This window comes from Solanum dulcamara, chromosome 6, assembly GCF_947179165.1.
Source record: "Solanum dulcamara chromosome 6, daSolDulc1.2, whole genome shotgun sequence".
Lineage (NCBI taxonomy): Eukaryota > Viridiplantae > Streptophyta > Magnoliopsida > Solanales > Solanaceae > Solanum > Solanum dulcamara.
Window position 1 is genome coordinate 10,701,347 of NC_077242.1, and position 16,088 is coordinate 10,717,434.

Here is a 16,088-nt window from a genome sequence, read left to right on the forward strand (position 1 = left end):
AAGATTACGTATGTCTATAGTGTATTTTTAATCATTATCACTCATTTATCAAGTATGATTAATGGTTAAACCAAAAGATTGTCTATGACTATAGCATATTTATAACCTTTTTCATCCATATATCAGATATGATTAACCCCAGCAGTAGAATTTTAATTTAACTTTAGAAAGGACTTCATACATATGCCGAGATGTGTTTAAAAATATTTGGTGATAAGGTGATGTATTTGACCACCATTAATGAGGCTAATATGTATTCTATTGGAGGCTACAATAATGAAAGGACCCCTCACGGATGTTGTTCCCTACCTTATGAAGTTAATTGCTCTTGAGGGAATTCATCTACAGAGCCATAAATTGTTGTTAATAACATGTTGCTTGCATATTCATATGCAATGAAATTGAATAGGAGAAATAACATACTTTGTAAGATAAAAAAAATCAACTAGACTAATGAAGAATATTAGGAAGAACATATATAGGTTAAAACATTGACTTCCTTATCTTTAAGTTGTTTTGTCAATTCCCTTCTCTTTTGTAGTGTGATGCTTTTATATTGAATTTGTTTTTTTAAAAAAAATATCTTTTCACATATATCTTTTTTTTTTTACATTTAATTTTCTTCGGTAATTGTCCACATTTTTATATATCTATATTTAAGTTTGATTTTATGTTTTTGAATTAACTAACTTTGAAAAAGAAAGTTTAGCCGCATGAAGTGTTAGGGGAGGAAGCACTACAACTAAAGTTTGATATGATAATAAATAAAGAAAATTAATTAGACACGAGAATTTTACGTGGAAACCCCTCAAATAGATATAGGAGAAAAACCATAGGGTAGAAGGATTTCACTATGATAATATGGGAGTACAGTGCTCTCAAGTATAAGGAAAAAACAACAATAAACACTTCTCTCTTATAAAAGAAACAACTACTAAAGAGGACACTCAAGACTACAATATTTATCTTGGTATATAACTCTCTTTGTATTTTTACTCTCACTTTTCTGAATGAAATAAATGAGGGCACGAGGCCCTCTATTTATAAGAGGATGAAAACGCGTAGAAAATTTACGCGTTAATTTTTTACGCGTTTTGTCAAAGTTCTACGCGTAATTTCTGTCAACTTTTGCTTCTGTCAACTTTTGTTTTTTCAAAAGTTATTGCATTTTTCTTTCTTTTTGCTTTTTACTTTTTGACTTCTTGCATGAAGCGCAGGTAGGTTTTCTAGTTATATATATAACTGCAATTTCGCTTGGCAAGATATATAAGAATAGTGTTAACTAGGATGTATTAGTAATGTTGATATCAGTTATTCATTATTTGATTTGGTGTATAAAATAACATATATTGCACAATTTATTTTAAAAAAATATTTGCTAAGAAAATATCCTTCACAAATTTTTGTAAAAAATTGGAGATCGCAGAAATTCTCAAAGATTGAGATGTATCAAAGACACTGTCCTTAAGGATATTGCATCTGGTATAGGTGTATCCCCGCGATTCAACAAATGCTTCCGGTATGAAACTAGAAACCAAAATTTAACAAAGTTTTAGAAAATAAAACCCAACACAATAGAATATGGAGTACTTTTCTTTTTTTAGGACTACTTCTCTCTTGTATAAAAACTTTTTCAAAAATGCCCTTATTGTTACTTAAAGGGTTAAAAATGCCCTTTTCAAATAACTTTTCTTTTCTTTTTAAACGCATTCTTTTTCTAATGATGATTTTTTTCATTAAAAAATATTTATCTTGCTTCAATTTGTAAAACATATTAAGAAATAAAAATATTTTCTATTTTATTATTTTATGTACTAAATCATCTACTATATATGTTGAGATACATATATGACAAAATGATTAATTTAATGTAACACTTTATTAAATTGAATAAATAAGTAAATAAATAATTATTAATAAATAATATTATTTCAAAACACATTGCTAATAGTATATGATCGATAGTGTCATCTCCGAATTTGATACTCTCTTCCAATCCCTCCACAATTTGCTAAATGGGTATCAAATTTTCTTGTCTCCGCAACATTGCCTTCTTGACAGCATCAAAACTGTAGCATTGTTAAATCAAATTTGAAAATTCAAAATTTTGCATTGATTTTATGAACAAAGTACAGTAACGTACCCTGATGAACGGGGTGTCATTGTGGAATATTTGAACACTGTCGGACACTAAACTTTCTAAAGCTAAGCCTTATAATATAATTGTGAATATCTTAGGTAATGAAAATGAAGATTTGGTGGATGAATTTGAGTTGTTGATTTTGTGGTAATGAGTGATTATTCAACTGACAAATTGGATGTTTATGTTGTCGTGTTAGAATTGGATATGCTATTTTAATTTCATGATGATTTGTTAACTGAGTATCAAATTTTCTTGCTCTCAAAATTTTGAACATGATTATTTTGTTGCAGCCTCGGCAGTTCTAATACATTATAAACATATTAAACATGAAGGAAATACATTCAGTCATAACAAATGTGCACCAACAAAACATATCAGACAAAACAAAATAGAGTAAGAAAAATGTATGTTTTCACTGAGTTACTCACCTTTTTTGAGGAGGTTAAAGTCTTTCATTAATTTGATGTGTTGAGGGAAGGAAGCACCACAACTAAAGTTTGATATGACAATAAATATAAAAATAAATTGGACACGAGAATTTTACGTGAAAACCCCTCTAACAGATAGAAGGGAAAAACCACGAGGTAAAAGGATCTCACTATTCAAATATGGAGTACACTGCTCTCAAATACAAAGAGAAAACAATAATTATCACTTATCTCTTGTAAAAAGAACAACTACTAAAGAGGACACTCAAGACTACAAAATTTATATAATATTCTTACTCTCTCTTTATGGGATGGGATAAATGAGGGATTAGGCCCTCTATTTATAAGAGGAACAAAACGCGTAAAAGAAATTTACGCGTTTTGTATTTCAGCAAAGCGTGTAAATTTGTGTCAAAAAAGTTGGCAGCCTTTCTACGCGTTGCCAATTTCTTCTACGCGTTACTTTTCTTTTTCAACAAAAGTGGTTGTGCCTAGCAACCTTTTTGACTTTCCTTTTCATGATGAACAAAGGAGAAATGCGTCGTTGATGAAAACGTGTTATTTCAACATACTTGGAGATACTACGATTTAACGGGTGAGTTTGAATCAAGTTTAACTGATTGAGATAGAAATGAATTAAGAAAAGAAAAAGGGAGAGAACAAGTTAAATATAATAAATCAAATGAGAAATAGTAATTTTTTTAAAGAAAAAGATTAATTATTGAAGGTGTGATATACTTTGTTATGTCATTATTAGATATATCTTGTGAAATATTTTTTTTATTTTCTATGTATTAGATTGTTATAAAACAAATATAGAATGTTACAATAAAACAATACACCCAGTTAATTCCATTAAATGTGATCTAGAGAGAGTAGAGTGTACACAGAGGTAGATATGTTGTTTCTGAAAAATCCTCGACTCAAGTGCATTAAATTCAAATAACAACAACAACAATCCAGTGAAATCCACAACGTGGAGTTTGGGGAGGATAAAGTGTACGCAGACCTGACTCCTACCAAGGTAGGACGGCTGTTTCCGAAAGACTCTCAGCTCAATAAAAGCATAAAAGAGGTTAGATAAGGCATATATGAGAAAGAAAATAATGAGAACGACAGGGATAAAATAGAGTAATCAAAGTACAAAAAGTAATAGATAATAACAGAAGTCAGAGCACAAGAAATTATAGTGCGCTAATGCGCCTACTAATAACGGGGAATAATGAGACTATGTACTAACCTTCTACCCTAATGTGGACCCTCCACACCCTTCTATCTAGGGTCATGTCCTTGGTAAGCTGTAATTGCGTCATGTCATGTCATGTCTAATCACCTCTCTCCAATATTTCTTTGACCTACCCCTACCTCTTCTGAAACCATCCATGGCCAACATCTCACACCTCCGCACTGTGTCTCTCCTCTTCACATGCCCAAACCATCTCAGTCGCATTTCTCGCATCTTGTCTTCCACCGAGGTCACTCCTACCTTGTTCCGAATATCCTCATTTCTAATCCTGTCACTCCTGGTATGCCCACACATCAGTCTCAACATTCTCATCTCGGCAACTTTCATCTTTTGAATGTTAGAGACCTTAACCGGCCAACACTCCACCCCATATAACATAGCCGGTCTAACCACCACTTTGTAGAACTTGCCCTTAAGTTGTGGTGGCATCTTCTTGTCACATAGCACACCGGAAGCGAGCCTTCATTTCATCCACCCTGCCCCAATACGGTGTGTGACATCATCATCAATCTCCCCGCTGCCTTACAAATAAATTCAAATAAAAAAAGAAAATACTAATGAAAGGTTAACAATTAATTTTAAAAAATGTAAAGTCGTCGAAAAAGAAAAATAATAACAATATATAAAAATTTAAAATTAGATAAATCAATAAAATAAGAATTGAAAAGAAATTACATGTGTGATCTCATCACGTATATTTAACTTGTTTCCTCGCTGTCACATTAAAAATAGGATTATATATCATATCCAAAATATTATATAATATATGTATCATAATATCAAGCACAAGTCAGCTGATTGAAATGGTCACTTGAAGTTATAAATCATAATAATACCAACTTATTTCATAAAATTCGCGCAGTACTTTATTTGTAAACTATTATTTATTTCCTCCATTTCAATTTATTAGATCTACTCTTTTTTTTAAGTCCATTTGAAAAAATTGATCTTTTCCTTCTTTTTCTTTTAGCAATTTTTGAATTTCAAATTTTCACATGGAATGTTTAAGACCACAGGATTAAAAGATATTTTGGTACATTCGACATATTTTTAATTTAAAACCACAAATTTAATAGTCTTTTTTATTTCCTAAACTCTATGCCCAGTAAGCCAAAAAAATTAAAACGGAGGGAGTAATTTGTATATATTTTATTTTGAAATTGTTTAAAGTATACCAAATACAATCTTTTTTATCTTCATAAGACAAAGTAAAACTACCTACGTCTCATCCTCTTTGGACCTCATTTACATAATTATATTAGATATATTATTATTCATAAAAATAATTTAATCTATACCCGATTTTAGTAAACTTTAGACAAAGTAAATTTGTCTCCTCATCCTTCTTCTTTAATTTTTGCACCAAACAAATTTATTGCAATTTTTTTTATTAAATTTCTTGAAAATGGTTAAATTTTTGGACAAAGCATATAACTTTATTGAGGAAGCTATATATATAATTTGATTATATATATAAATTTCTTTCTTACAGACTAATTTATTTAGTAGTGTTATCCTGAAATATAATTAATCTAATATGTTTGGAATAATGTTGTCATATATTTTTAAAAATTGAATTAATTAAAAAAAGGGATAATTATTGTTATACTCCAAAAAAAAACTATTTACCATTGGATACCCCATTACTTTCATACCCCTTGTTTTTAACTATCTCGTGCATTTGATACCATGAGAGTATATAATTTACTCTGATGGTATCAAACAGTTTCACTGAAGCACTGTCTCTTTCTTCTTGATACCATCAGAGTATATACTCTGATGGTATCAAGAAGAAACTGTTTGATAAATTGTTTGATACCATCAAAGTATATTATATACTCTCATAGTATCAAAGAGGAACAAGGAAAGGGGCACTGGCGTAAATACACGTTTGATACCATGAGAGTATATATATACTCTGATGGTACCAAGAAGAAACTGTTTGATATACTCTGATGGTATCAAAGAAGAGCAATGATGCTGACATCAACATGACGTCATGGCCGGAATTAAAAGGGAGAAAGTGGGGTAAGAGGATAAATAGTTTGGGCGATGAGTCTATTAAGAGTAAATAGTTTGGATTGAATCCAATTTGAGTAAATAGTTTCACAAATGGTCTATGTAGTGTAGTTTTTCCTTAAAAAAATAGACAAAAGCTAAATCAATGAAAAACCGACTTAATTGATTTGTTTGATTCCAACTTTTAAAAATTAATTTAATTTATTTTATAGAAATAGTAATAGTGGTGATGAAATTACGGCTCGAAAGCAGATTTCCAAGCAAAGGGAAGATGAGATGTTTGAACTTGACATAACTTATCCCGTCGAAAAAACACTGTGGATTCTGCAAACATGTTGATGGACTCATTAGAAGAAAAGTAGCATCAAATAATCAATATCAACGATTATTTCAGTGTTGTGAGTCTCGGCTACATTAGAAAAGAATACAAAGAAGAAGGTGTATACACAAAAAAGAAGGTTCCTCTATTATAAAACAAGATTGCAGGAGGATCCAAGACGTGTTTCGCCCGAAATTTTGGAAAAAGTTGGAGTCCAATGAGGAGGTCCTGATCAAAAAGTGGCATGTTCATGAGAAGAAAAAGAATCTTGTGACAAAGTTTTCAGTGTAAATTAACGAGTATAGTATATTATAATTAATTCCAAGTGGAGTTTATGGAAGGTGGGTATACGCAAATTTTACCCGTGAGATAAGGGAGGCTGTTCGATAGACAATAGGCTCAAAGAAAAGCATTTTCAAAAGCAAATTTGACAAACACAAATATGATATAAAATATTTGAAGATTATTTCAAGTTGGTCAATCTTGAAATAGAGAATGTAAAGATTGAAAAATGTTCTGAGAGTACTTCAAGTTTGCAGTCAAAACCGTAAACTTTTGGGACGAATAGATACTCATTACTGCCCTTTCTCCCTCATTTTTTCAGTTTTCTTGTTCTCTTTGAATTATTTGAACTCTTTGGACGAATATAAAAGATTTATATAGCCAACCCAAACTAGCTTCGGATTGAGTGCAGTAACACTATTATAGTATCAGATTGCATTTGATGAACAGGTAACTGGAATACACATGTTACAATAATTGATCATCCTTGGTTCTACACGAACCAAAGTTCAAACTCTTAGAGCAGAATCATCTGGGAAACCAAAAGTTATATGGCGTTGTGAAAGCAAAAACACGAATACTCAGAAGTAAAGTAGCCCAAGTAGCAGAAATAACTTCATTTTTAAGCTGCTGAAGTTTCTCAATCTTCCATTAATCACATACAAGGATTGTAGCAAGGGACATCGATCAAGAGATCTCTATTGATCAACGAGTTCCCAGGAAAATTTAAGCGAATTAGAACACTACACATTTAACCAAATCAATATTATTCTTGATCAGGTCTTTCTTCCTTTTAAGGAAAGATGAGGTTTGCTTACTTGTGGGATTACACTGGGTATGTTGTTGTAATACGATTCTTGATCAGGCCTCTCTTCCTTTCAAGGAAGAGGTAAGGTCTGCATACTTGTGGGATTACACTGGGTATATTGTTGTCAGGCCTCTCTTCCTTTTAAGGAAGAAGTAAGGTTTGCGTACTTGTGGGATCACACTGGGTATGTTGTTGTAATGAATTTCTTGATCAGGGGATCCTAACCAGATATATTGTAACTCGAGATGAGGCAAAGTTCTTATTCGTCAATATGATTCTTGATCAGCTCTTACAGGCTTGTCATCATACATCCAGCCTTCACATGTAATCCAATATAGAAACAGGCACCTAGAGGGGGCAGGGGCAGATACAGGAAGAGGAGAGTTATAAAATCAACATAGAAACAGGCACCTAGATTTGCGATGTTTCCAATATTTGTAGTAGATTCCGCAATATCCAGTTATAACTCATGCATGAGGCCACACAAATTGCATTCAGTAGACAACCCAGTCTAGTGCACAAACTTTTATAATAGCAAGTTTGTCACAGTAAATAGAGAAGGTTTCTGGCTTTTACAAAAGGGCAGTACTCTCTCAGCACTATACAATTTGATAACACATACAACAATGCCAGTGCTACTACGCAAGAAAATGCGTACCTCCTCATACTGCATCAAGGTCAGCTATTTATCTCTTCCTGCGCTTTGACTCCACCTAGCAACGGGAATAGTGGCAGTTTAGCTAAAATGATTGCCAGTTACAGATAAATTACAGTCGAGTACAATAAAAGCTTAAATGTATAGGATAGCAGTATCATGAAGCAATCCCCCTTCGGGAACCCCCACAGCTTTGGTTCAATAAAGGTAAGTGCATTGCAGGTCACGAGCTCGAATTCAGGCTGTTTCACCGTTACAGGAAGATAAGAGATTTGAATCAACAACCCGAGAATTCACATACAACACCATTTAGTTTTCCCATTAACACCCCCCGCGCCCCCTCCCTAACCCTTAGTTTCTTACAAAAATGTCGCTGCATCATCTACTCTTCTTCCCACTGAATTCTTGCATGAAATACCATGGTAGAGAGAAAAAATTGACACCAATTACCTCAAAACACAATATCTTGACAAACTCAAGTCTCATAGATATAGCACCGGATCCAAATATAAAACCAACTTCGCCAAGCATTGGTACACGACTCTCTGTGCTAAACAGGGTTAAAGGGGTCTTGCCCACGTGTTTTGCATGTGATCATGATTACTTTTCTCCAAAATTATTGACAAACAAATTTCCTTAGGCCATTCAGCTGTAAAAGATTGGGTACTCCTTTCACTTAAGAACAAATATAGGATTTATGAAGAACATGGGAAAAGACTAAAGAGTTTACAATGAGGTATGACATGAAACTCAAGAAACGAATATAATAACATATAGAATAGTCTTTTATGAAGTTACTATTTCTCTGATATGATGGGGCGAGCCCCACATAGTAGTTGTATGCCAAAGGTACACATAAAATATGAAATTATGCATAAGCACATCGACATACTAAGCTTGCTGAGAAACTTTTGAATTAGATACATGTATCCTGTAATTCCTTCAAAACTGTCCCAGAATTCATTGCAGAAATCTAGAAGAATCAGAAGGTGAGAATCTGTTGGAAGTGAATTGACAATCAAAACATCATATAGCATGGCAATCAATTGTTGACAACCAGTCCTAGAGCTTTTGGTGGTGATGTCTAGAGCAGCCAGACATCATAGAACATCCTCAGCTTATTGAAACCTCATGTTTGAGTTGAAAATTTTCTGCTTAACTCCACTTATGCAAAAGCCTACATTGTTTACTACCTTCTAAAAAATATCAAAGCCTACAAAGTTTTATATGAGGCAAATTTGAAGTTTAAGAAATGTAAGTAATATGCAACTCTCTTGACAGCACAGAAGGATTAGAACAATATGTAGGAATTCATCGAGTTAACCTTGGCAACAATTGTTGTTGTTTTTTTATGAAGACCTTTGAAATAATTTACATAGTCTTCAAAGGACAAAAGAGAACGTGGCAACCCAAGAGGCTATCTGGACTCCTTTATATCTCCAAATATGTTACCCCACACATTCTAAAAGAATCAGATACAGTGCTCACAAGCTTGACAGAAAACCAAATGACACGACATCCTACAAAAGTAAGGAAGTAGAGTTCTGCACCTTAGCTGTGGGCATATGGTTAGTGAAGCAACAATTACAGAATACTCCCAGATTAATGTAACATGTAATTGTTCAACTTTTGCTTACGTGTTGCTCCAAATGTCATTTTTTCCTAAACGAGTAACTTCACTCCCACCTATTAAATGTGTCTCCAATATCTTCACACTAATAACAAAAATCCAAATACTAAGGGTAACAAGCAGCTTTTATAATGTGAGCATTTTCAGTCACCAGCTTGGATAAAAAAGGATTGAGGTAGGTTCACGGCCAGCTGAACAATAGTCTGGCTGTGATAATCCTCTATATTGAATGTTTATGATCATATAGCGGCTAGTTTCAGATTGAAACATAGTTAACTCATTGATTGAAGACAACATGAATATGATACTACAAAACTACACTATTTAAAGTTTAAATCTCACAAAAGTTAATTTTATCTCAGATTTATACCTACCTTAACATATATTCATGTCATACCTCTTACCCACGTCCAGACATTAAGAACACTTAAGAAGGGACAGAGAAAGTTTTCTTTATGTTAGTAAAAAGACTCTAACCTAATGAGATTCTAATCAACTAATGTAATCTGTTTCCAGTGAAAGTAGTTCCTAACTCAACTGAAGCCAATCTTGCTACTAAGAGAGTAACAGTGAGTAATTCGAGTTCTCCCACTAGGTAACTACGAAGAACGTATCTGAACAAAGACACAGTTCAGCAGGGGACTAAGTAACAGTGAGTAATTCGAGTTCTCCCACTAGGTAACTACGAAGAACGTATCTGAACAAAGACAGTTCAGCAGGGACTAAGTTCATATTTTCCAAGCTGTTTCATAGACCTATAACTTCCAACATTCTCCATCCCAGGTCATCCATTCTTGGCACCTTTTTATGCTTTCCTTTGAGTAACTCAGAGACAAAGATTGAAACCAGCTTAACTTGGTTGTTAGTTGTTGATTGTATCAGTAGTCCAGTACATTAGATGAGCAGGTAACATCATGACTTAGGGGATACACTTCCACTAGCCTGCCTTTCTCCTTCATTTACGGTTAGAATCTGATATATTAGACATAACCAAACTAAACATGCACCACTTGCTGAAGCGCGACCTTCTCCTTCCATAATGATCCTAAACGTCAGCTACACATGAGAACATAGTGCAAAAAGTTCACCCACCACCATCACCCTCTCTATCACAAACAACAACAGTTTGTTGACTAACTTGAGATACAATACTTGCAAATAGTACTAATAATATCACGTCAGAGTTTAACATGTGAGTGTAACAGAATTTTTACCTTTGCCTCATCACGTGGTGAAACGTGAAATGAGTTCAAAGGACGTTTGGTGTCATCTTCTGAGGAACAGTCAGAACACAAGAAATGCTCTAATTTCTTTGCTTCTTCAATGGTCATACCCATACAAGAGGGATGGAACCTGAAATAGAATTGCAGGCAAAATGAAAAGATTATTTATAGTTACGGTTATTAAAATAACCATAATACAGAAAATTAGATTAAGCTAAAAACTCCATGACAACTCAGGTTTCCTAAATATATGATGCTGAAGAATGTAGCCATTTTACCCAAAACCAATGGAGACAATTACAGACACAGTTCGCACTTCCTAATGTATACTCTAGACTAGTGAAGACTCTTCCTTTTTAAGTTCTACTTCTACACCAAGATAGGTACTTTTGTACTTCTAATAAAAGTTTCCAGTTCTCATCACAGTTTTAGTTCTAAAAAAAACTTAGTTTATCTACCAAGGTTGAGACAATAGCTTGATATGGGATGTAAGTAATTGGACATATAACTAAAAATCATACATGAACCTTTATTATCCCTGGTTAACATAGTAATATAATGTGGATAGTGGACAATAAAAAGGCAGGACAACTTAATAATCCACTTCAGAATATAAAATCTGCATGGATGAACTAATTAAACTTGCTGCATTTGCCGATAAAAAAGAAGGGGGAAACATAACACTATTCATTTGTTGCCTTTTCAAGCTTTGTGCCCTTTGAAGTTGACTGAACATTTATTTCTCCTTACATCGCTCTTGATCGAAACTGAAAGTAATTATACATATGAAGATATCCATTTGTTTTAACTAAAACATTAAATGGAGTGATACTTGTGAATTTCCATGCATACAAACAGAAAAAGGCATGCTAATGCGTAAAGAACATGACTTTTGTGGATATTTGGAGGCATACCAGTCTTTGCATCCTTCACATTGTACCATGAGATCATCAGGGTTGTAGGGCATCTCACACTTACAATACCTTCAAAATCAAAACATCCCAAAGTATCCAAGTTTTAGTAAACACTACAAACATATTTTCAGCTTCCACTGAGAAAAGGATGAAGTAGCTTTCGAGTTTAGCAGCAAAGCTATTAGAAACTTACACAGCAACACGGTCAGGAGTAAAGCCCCCTGTGGCAGCTTTGTACTCAAACCTACAAAAGTAATCCTCAGGGCCCACATTCTCCAGTTTGGTGTAGTTCTTAAAAGAGTGCACTATGCACTTCCCTTCAATGGTGTGTGCACTCTGCACATCGAAGTGATCTGACAAGAACAGCTCTTTAGCCCCATGGAACTGTCTGCGACCACCAATAGACTCCTCAGGTCGGTAATACCATCTAACTCGGACCTTCACATTATTCCGGTGATCAGCCTCTAGCTTCTCTACTTTTGCCACGTATGGAGGTTTATCAGAATCAGATGGTCTCATCAATACACAATCACCAGCTGAGAAAGAAAGTTCAAAAGATATATTCTTCAGTCTAGTGACATCCAACAATTCAAAACTTAAACAACTCAAGTGCTAATAGCAAAGAGAAGTGAACGCCTCAAATCTCATCAAAGTCCTTGTGAACCACAATACAAGAAATATACCTGTTAACTTCTTTTTAGTGTGAGTGTGAATTAGGACATCTACACATTAATTGTAGAAAAATTCAAGCAAAGTTAAAGAATAACCAAATAATTTAGGAAGACAAAACCCAATGAGCTATACAAATGCTCTACAAAAAGATGGTACTCTAATAGACAACCAATAATACAAATCATAGAAACAAAAAAAGAGCAGTACTTCAATGAGCCAAGGTAAACAGCTAGTAACACCAAAAAAATACCATCTTTATCTTACATACACACAACAAAATTGATCAAAGAAAGAAATGAAATAAACACAAGTACAATCATAGGGGCAAAAAGAGTTATATTACGTCTAACAATTTTGTTGGTGCCCTTGATAGTGTAAGAATCAAGGTCTTTCTTTCCAGGTTTAGTCTTAGCCATCAATCTTTAAGCTCAGTCTTCAAGAACGGAAAAAAAACCAGAAATTTCTATTGGTTTACAAGAAAGACTCAATCTTTAAGCTCAATCTTCAAGAATGGAAAACAACCCAGAAATATCTATTGGTTTACAAGAAAGACTCAAATCTTTTTTGTCTCCACTTCTTTTAAGAAAATGTAAAATAAAAATCACGTGGTGATGACAACAGTAAAAACTGGAAATGGGTAAGAATTGGACAATAACTCCCTCAGTAAAAGAAAAGGGGCAAAAACCCTAGTTGCTGGAAAATAAGGGGTGGAGAGTAGAGCAATAGGAGAGAGAAAGAAGAGAGAGAAAGCGCAGGACAAGGGTCGGGAGACACAGGTTTTGTTCCTATACGGGCGACAATTGAGGACTTTGCGTGCAACTCCAACTCCTATTGGGGGAGCTCATCATATTTTTTCACTATTCTCAATTTTCCCCAAAAGCAAAGAAGTTAGGGTATGAAAAGAATGGTGGGAAGAGAAAAAAAGAAAAGAATGGGGTGTGGCCGCAAGTGAAAAACAAAATAAGTGCAAATATGAGTCATAAAAAAAGAATAAGATTGAACAAAAGCGGAAATCACTCCCAAGAAGATATAATGAGAGAATAAGGGAACAATAAGAGTTTGGGGGTTGAAAAACTAAGTAGCTAAGTCAAAGTAGCGTTTGAAGGGGCAAAGTAGTTACTTTTATCCAAAATGTATCCTACCCAAGCCCGAACCTACGTTACAAACCTAAAAAGTCCTATTGTGATCCTAAAAAAGTTATTCAAGAGTTGACGTGTTGAAAATAAGGGCAAGCCTATGGTATTTACTTTTGCATTGTTTGAACTTCTTTTGAGAATGCAAGTAATCTTGTTTTAGCCTCTGTTTTGCTTATATACATTGTGTGAGAGACTTCTTTGTAGTGAAGGCACTGTGATTGTGTTGTTTGGTTGCTACATTGACTGGTCTATGACTATTTACATTGATTTGGTTAAGCTACGGATAGTACAATGTCATGAAATAATCCTAGCGAGTGGCTAAAGCATGAGTGCATTGCATGAGGGTAGTTGGGCATGAGTTTTATGTTGCAGGGTTGCTATACGTTTCCTATAAGTTGCTTGTATTTGCCCGTCGTTTGGTTTGACGTTTTGTTATTGCTTGAGGACAATCAACATTTCTAAGTTGAGGGTGTTGATGTGTCGACAAAATAGACATGTACAACGCTCAAAACAAGGAGTATCGTAAGTTCTCAAGCGCATTTTGTTAGTTTGATATGTGTTTTTAGTTAGTTTTCCGGAAAATTGAAGTACCTTTGGGTTGATGGTATTTGACATGGTTTATGTGAAAATTTGATTGATCTCAAAGAATGTTGGTAGCTTGGTGTTGAGTTGAGGTCAAAAGTCAAGAAAATATGCAAGAAGTTCTAGGCTGACTTGAGTTTGGCAAGGTTACGCGACAACTTGAAAGGAGAACTCAAAGAACGAACTTTACCAGAACTTGAAGGACCTTAGAATAGGTGTTGGGAGATTAAATCAACATGTTTTGACCAAGTATGCCCACCAAGACAGCCACCACGAGCCTTGGTAGATAGTACTGGCCGTGAAAAGCACCTCCCATCCTTGAAGAAGGCTCTCAAGTAAGCTGCCAAGAAATTGGCTAAGGCTCACACCAAGAAAGCCTCACCACTAGTTGTGGTCCTCACCACTGGCCGTGGTAGGCACCGTGGTGGTGTATACAACCATCAAAATTCCAAGGCAAGATGTGACATGGGTAAGGCAACCACCAGGTATAGACAGTGTTTGAAAATATATCAAGAAGAAAAAGAAAAGCTTAAAAAGCTTATTCATAATCAACGTGTATGTGTTACTAGTGATATGTGGACATCACTTCAAAATCTAACTTATATGGTTATCACTGCCCATTGGATCGATGATGAGTGGAATCTGAAAAAGAAAATTCTCAACTTTTTCCAAACATCAGATCATAAGGGTGAAACAATTGCTAAGGGGATTGAGGCGTGCTTATTTGATTGGGAAATTGATAACATATTCACGGTGACCTTAGATAATGCAACTGCTAATGATTCTACAATTAAACACTTGAAGAGAAGAATTGAGGATTGAAAATGAGGCATCTTAGGAAATGAGTTCTTACATGTTAGATGTAACATATTCTAAATTTGATCGTAAAAAAGGACTCGGTGAACAAAATGAGTCTATTTCTCGGGTAAGAAATGCTATCAAATATGTTAAGTCCTCAGATGGAAGGTTTGATTCCTTTAAGTCATTTGTCGAGAAGGTTAAGATTGACACTCATTGTCTTTTGACTTTAGATATTGAGACTAGGTGGAACTTCACATATATGATGCTAGATACAACTGCAAAATTTGAAAGGGCATTTTCAAGAATATATGATGATGATCACAAGTACCTCAAATATTGTTTAGAAACAAATAATGTGGGAGGGCATCCATCGATAGATGATTGGAAGAATGTTAAAGTTTTCATTAAGTTCCTTGAGATTTTCTACCAGGTAATTTTGAAATTCTCAGAAACTTCATATGTTACTTCCAATTCTTTTTTTTCATGAGATCTTTAATCTTCAAAAGATAATTTGCAAATATGTTAGTAGTGAAGATTCTATTTTGAGTGGCATGGCTAAAAAGATGGAGCATAAATTTAATAAATACTGGGTACTTTTAAAAGTATGAACAAATTATTATTCATTGTTGTTGTTTTGGATCCTCGATACAAGTTGAAATATGTGGAATATCTGTTTAAAAACTCTTATGGTTATTTGATGGGAGCCAAAAAATAAAAAAAGATGATGAATACTTTGAGTCGCTTGTATGATTACTACATGAGTTCTTTTTGTGGGACTCGTACCGATAAAATTGATGGTCAAACAAACTTGAATGATGAAATTGATACCACGCATAGTGACGAGAAGTGACAATCACAATGGGAGAAATATTTGGCAGATGAAGACAATACTGAAAATAAATCAGAACTTGAGAAATACTTGGTAGATGATTTGGAAAAGACCAAAGAGTTAGATATTTTGGCTTGGTGGAAAGTTTCTTTGGCTAGATATCCAATTATTTCTAGGATGGCATGAGATGTTCTTTCTATTCCTATTTCTACTGTTGCTTCTGAATCAGCTTTTAGCACTGGTGGTCGGATTCTTGACTCTTATCGAAATTCTTTATCTCTAAAGATAGTAGAAGCTCTTATTTTCACTCAACAATGGTTAAGATCAACTTCCAAAGAATGCAAACTTGAAGATCTTTTAAAAGAAATTCAGAAACTTGAGATAGTTGAAAAAGGTAAATT

The 16,088-nt window shown here is 34.1% G+C and overlaps 1 protein-coding gene and 1 long non-coding RNA gene across 3 annotated transcripts; both read right to left on the reverse strand.

Moving 5' to 3' along the window:
- Positions 1-1,860: 1,860 nt before the first annotated feature.
- LOC129891921 (uncharacterized) lies at positions 1,861-2,999 on the reverse strand. Its single transcript, XR_008767244.1, has 2 exons — positions 2,572-2,999; positions 1,861-2,069 (listed from the first exon to the last, which is right to left on the reverse strand). It is a non-coding gene; the product is annotated as an uncharacterized LOC129891921 (long non-coding RNA).
- A 4,028-nt stretch (positions 3,000-7,027) lies between these two features.
- LOC129891922 (chromatin remodeling protein EBS-like) lies at positions 7,028-13,204 on the reverse strand. Of its 2 annotated transcripts, XM_055967411.1 has the most exons (6): positions 12,683-13,204; positions 11,861-12,203; positions 11,668-11,736; positions 10,745-10,883; positions 7,904-7,958; positions 7,028-7,593 (listed from the first exon to the last, which is right to left on the reverse strand). In XM_055967411.1, the coding sequence occupies exons 1-5, from the start codon at positions 12,753-12,755 to the stop codon at positions 7,932-7,934; spliced, it is 651 nt and encodes a 216-aa protein (XP_055823386.1). In that variant the 5' UTR covers positions 12,756-13,204; the 3' UTR covers positions 7,028-7,593; positions 7,904-7,931. The 2 variants fall into 2 exon arrangements, with proteins under 2 accessions (XP_055823386.1, XP_055823385.1); XM_055967410.1 differs by having other exon boundaries at positions 7,028-7,958; positions 12,683-13,203.
- Positions 13,205-16,088: the final 2,884 nt, after the last annotated feature.

What these genes read in the sequence shown, in the direction of transcription:
- LOC129891922 (XM_055967411.1), bottom strand. Translation starts at nt 12,755, where the DNA reads ATGGCTAAGACTAAACCTGGAAAGAAAGACCTTGATTCTTACACTATC. An exon ending in CACCAACAAAATTGTTAGAC is followed by an intron (nt 12,204 to 12,682) that starts GTAATATAACTC and finishes TTTCTTTCTCAG; the next exon opens with CTGGTGATTGTGTATTGATG. An exon ending in ACTCCTGACCGTGTTGCTGT is followed by an intron (nt 11,737 to 11,860) that starts GTAAGTTTCTAA and finishes TTGATTTTGAAG; the next exon opens with GTATTGTAAGTGTGAGATGC.